Source organism: Cynara cardunculus (genome assembly GCF_001531365.2).
Source record: "Cynara cardunculus var. scolymus isolate 2C chromosome LG 15, CcrdV1, whole genome shotgun sequence".
NCBI classification, from domain to species: Eukaryota; Viridiplantae; Streptophyta; class Magnoliopsida; order Asterales; family Asteraceae; genus Cynara; species Cynara cardunculus.
In genome coordinates, this window is record NC_037542.1 from 20628202 (window position 1) to 20631854 (window position 3653).

Sequence of the window (3653 nt, forward strand, 5' to 3'; positions counted from 1 at the left end):
GGGGGGACGGGGATTTATCTTCATACCCGAAGCGGGGTCGGAGCATGGTCGTGGATAGCATTACCCGTCTCTAATTCGATTTTTAATATTGGTAATCAATTTAGCTATGATTTATTATAATTCTAATTTTAAAATATATTATTTATATAGATATTTTTACTAAATTGGGTTCCCCGAACCCTCCGGGGATTCTTTCTCCCAGAACGTGTAGGGGATTAATCGGGGTGGTGCCGACTGCCGAGGATGGGGGGCTTAAAAGACTGTCAGGACGGGGGTTGCATTACTCGCCCAACACTCTCCCCGTTTCCATCCCTAGTTGTGGACACAGCTCTCGTATTTTTCAAATACTGTCTTCACACTACTACCTCTATTTTTCATTCTCTTTTGGTTGTGGCACTGAATTTTATAACCATAGCATCAGTTTCAGCCACCACCTCTGCACGCACCTGCTACAATCTAAAAGCAAAACCATTATTATATTTTGTACATTGGCTACCATGTTCAATTGAGATAAGTTTTCTTTTATCTCCTGCAGGTCACTGGAAAGTTGGCAGCGTTGAAAGGATTAGATGCACGACTGAAGGAGATACGTGGATATCTGGACCTTGTCATAGATGGAAAGCTTCCATTAAATCATGAAATATTGTACCATCTACAGGTATTCCTTTTACATTGCCTCCCAAGTATCCGACTTTCTGAATATTTTCTTGTACATTTAGGTGCACACACTTGTCACTTCTCCACCATGTAGAATTTTGTAGGGCAATCTCTTCAGACTGCCCATATAGGGGCATGAAGTTTTGAGCGCTTGTTGGTTTACAAATGAGGAGCAAAACATTAATTTTGAAGTACTTCAATAAAGTAGATACCTATGCCAATCTTGCAACACAACTCAGCATGTGAACTGCACTATTTTCCATACATAGTACGTTAGGGATATGTTATAGACTTATAGTAGATATTATCGAGCACAGTGAATATTACAATGGATAGTCAATACCAGTATGAATTCGATAGGGTACTGCCTAGGGGTGTAAACGAGCCGAATTGAGTCGAGTAGTAGGTTATTCGAGTTGGGCTCGAAAAAAAATACCAGGCTCTAGCTCGACTCGAGCTCAAATAACTTTTTCAATATAGGGCTCGAGCTAGAATATATTTTTAATTATCGAGTTCGAGCTCGATGCTCGTTTATGGGCTCGAACTCACGATCGACTAACTCGTTTATAGGCTCGAGGTTGATAATTTTTATATCTTTATTGTATGATTTGTGAACAAATGAGCATGTTTGGCTCGACAAAATGTTTGATCAAATGGCTTGGCTCAACTTGAAAAGTTTAATCGAGTTTTCGAACGAGCCGAGCTGAGCCGAACGTCGGTGTTATGAAGCTCAGATCTTTAAGTTAAACGAGTTTTTTTTTGTGTTCGAGATCGACTTGAGCTCGAGAATTATTAAGCTCGAGCTCGAGATAAACGAGCTCGAGTAGCTCATTAGAAGCTCGACTCATTTACACCCCTAGTACTGCCTGCCAGACTGCCACAGTGATCTATCTACGGTAAACTAATCAAAGGACTCTATGATACATTGTTTTTCCACTTAAAAGTGAAAACCTTTGCTATTATTCCAGTTTCTTTTAGAAAATGTTGTGATGATTTTTTCCAATTGGAGAACGAGTAGTTGGTTAGAGTTGAGGAAAAAGTGGCCAAAGTATGTCCATCTAGCAAGTGTAAAGTTTTGGTAATTTGGCACAGATGTAGCATCTAGTATTTTGTTTGGAGCACTTGATTCGCATGCATATCTTTTACATTTTGGATACCATTTACGCAGATTGTTGTTGTTAATGAGGAGTCCTATATCAATGCTCTTAATAATCTGTTGCCTCAGGCCATTCAGCTAGTAACGAATTATATCAAGTAGCATGGAAGTCCAGGCCATTTTCATCTTTATTTCATAGTTTATCGACTGTTTAACTGCAGGACGTGTTTAACCTTCTGCCAAATCTGAACGTGGCTGAATTGATAAAGGCATTTGCAGGTATGCACATACTAGTAGGGGAGGATTCTTACTCCTGATGTTTGTATTCTGTACTTATACCGACTGTTTCTTGCCTATGCATTTTGCAGTGAAAACAAACGATCAGATGCTTGTAATCTACCTTTCTTCTTTGATCAGAAGTGTGATAGCCCTTCACAATTTGATCAACAACAAGGTAAACATCCTTGTCTATATCGAATTAGACCCCTATCCTGATATCTTTTCTTGGTGATTGTCGTTTTACAAGAGAGGAAATGGGCTGTGTCTCGAATGACATCTAGAGTTAAGTTCATTTATGTGAAACTTTCTTGAAATGGCTTAGATGGTGCTTCTGAACCTTCCAATATTGGATTACTGAGAATGATTTAATACAACATTGAATTGATGATTGTTTATCAGATGCTTAACAAAGAACATGAGAAGGCCGAGGATGCAAAACCGACAACAGTAGCACCCGTCGCTGGGAGCTAAGACCGCTAAGCTGTTTTGCGGATTTTGGTTGCTGAGTTTGTGAGGTTTTCTGAAAATCTAGAGAGGCAAAGAAAGCTGATTAGGAGGTATTTGTTTGTATCACCATTTGGTGGATGTAATATGTTCAATTCAGATCACTCTCTCTTGATTCTTTTTATTAGAATTCTGATCTTCTTGAAACTTATTATTATCTGGGCCAAGTGTGTTCCTCTATGCAAGAATTGGATCATATGACATATCTAAAAAAAGATCAATCTCATATCTTGTTTTTGTTGGTGAAACAATATTGTATCATCAAAACAAATCAATCCAATGTTCTGTTGTTTCAAAACCAAAACAAAAAGCGACTCTTTTTTGAGGAAACAATTTGAGGAAGTGACTGAATGGTTTGGTGCAGAGTGATTAACTGGTCAGAATGATTAAGTGACTTTTACAATGTAGTGTAAAATGAAATATAATTGTTTGGTAATTATTTAGAATGAGATTAGGTTGTTGAATGGTTAAAGGAGGTTCAAGATAAAAAATCTTTCAGATGATTTTAGAATCATTAAGAGAGATTTTTTTGTGAAGTAAGATTCACCTCTTAACAATTTTAAGGTTGTCTTTTAATGGAATTATTAAGAGGTTAACAAACAACCTTTTAATATAACTAATAAGGTAATTATGAAAGTTTAAAATGTATAATAAATACTTATTCATATAAATATACAGGGGCTATTCTGAATATAAGGTTGATATATATATATATATATATATAACCAAAACTATTGTGCAAACTATGTTAACCCGTTCTTGGTCGTTCATTTTCTTATCAAACGGTCCTTTATTAAATGAGACTATAAAAATAATCATTTAATTAATATATTCATTGAGATGCCTATGAACAACGGTTCAGATGGTCCTTTTGTAAAAATATCGCATGAACATGGTGAACATTTATATGAACACGGTGAACATTTATATGAACACGGTGAATGTTCATGGATATGAACACCATGAACACCGTGAACATCGGAATTACCTCATGATCAATTAGAKGRATCTTAAAAGATTTGTAACTCCCAAATAATTATTAGGGAGTTACATAAAGGTCAAATTACAAAATGACCCTTGTATTCAATTTATAAGTTACATTTGAACATAAAATAAA

The 3653-nt window shown here is 36.3% G+C and overlaps 1 protein-coding gene across 1 annotated transcript in view; it reads left to right on the forward strand.

The window, feature by feature from the left end:
• LOC112528087 (26S proteasome non-ATPase regulatory subunit 7 homolog A-like) overlaps positions 1–2719 on the forward strand; it is a 6665-nt gene extending 3946 nt beyond the window's left edge. Inside the window, exons 7-10 of the mRNA XM_025139001.1 lie at positions 536–658; positions 1975–2032; positions 2122–2207; positions 2432–2719. Of these exons, the coding sequence (XP_024994769.1) occupies positions 536–658; positions 1975–2032; positions 2122–2207; positions 2432–2503 (339 nt within the window). The 3' untranslated portion in view covers positions 2504–2719. The remainder of the gene's footprint in view (positions 1–535; positions 659–1974; positions 2033–2121; positions 2208–2431) is intronic.
• Positions 2720–3653: the final 934 nt, after the last annotated feature.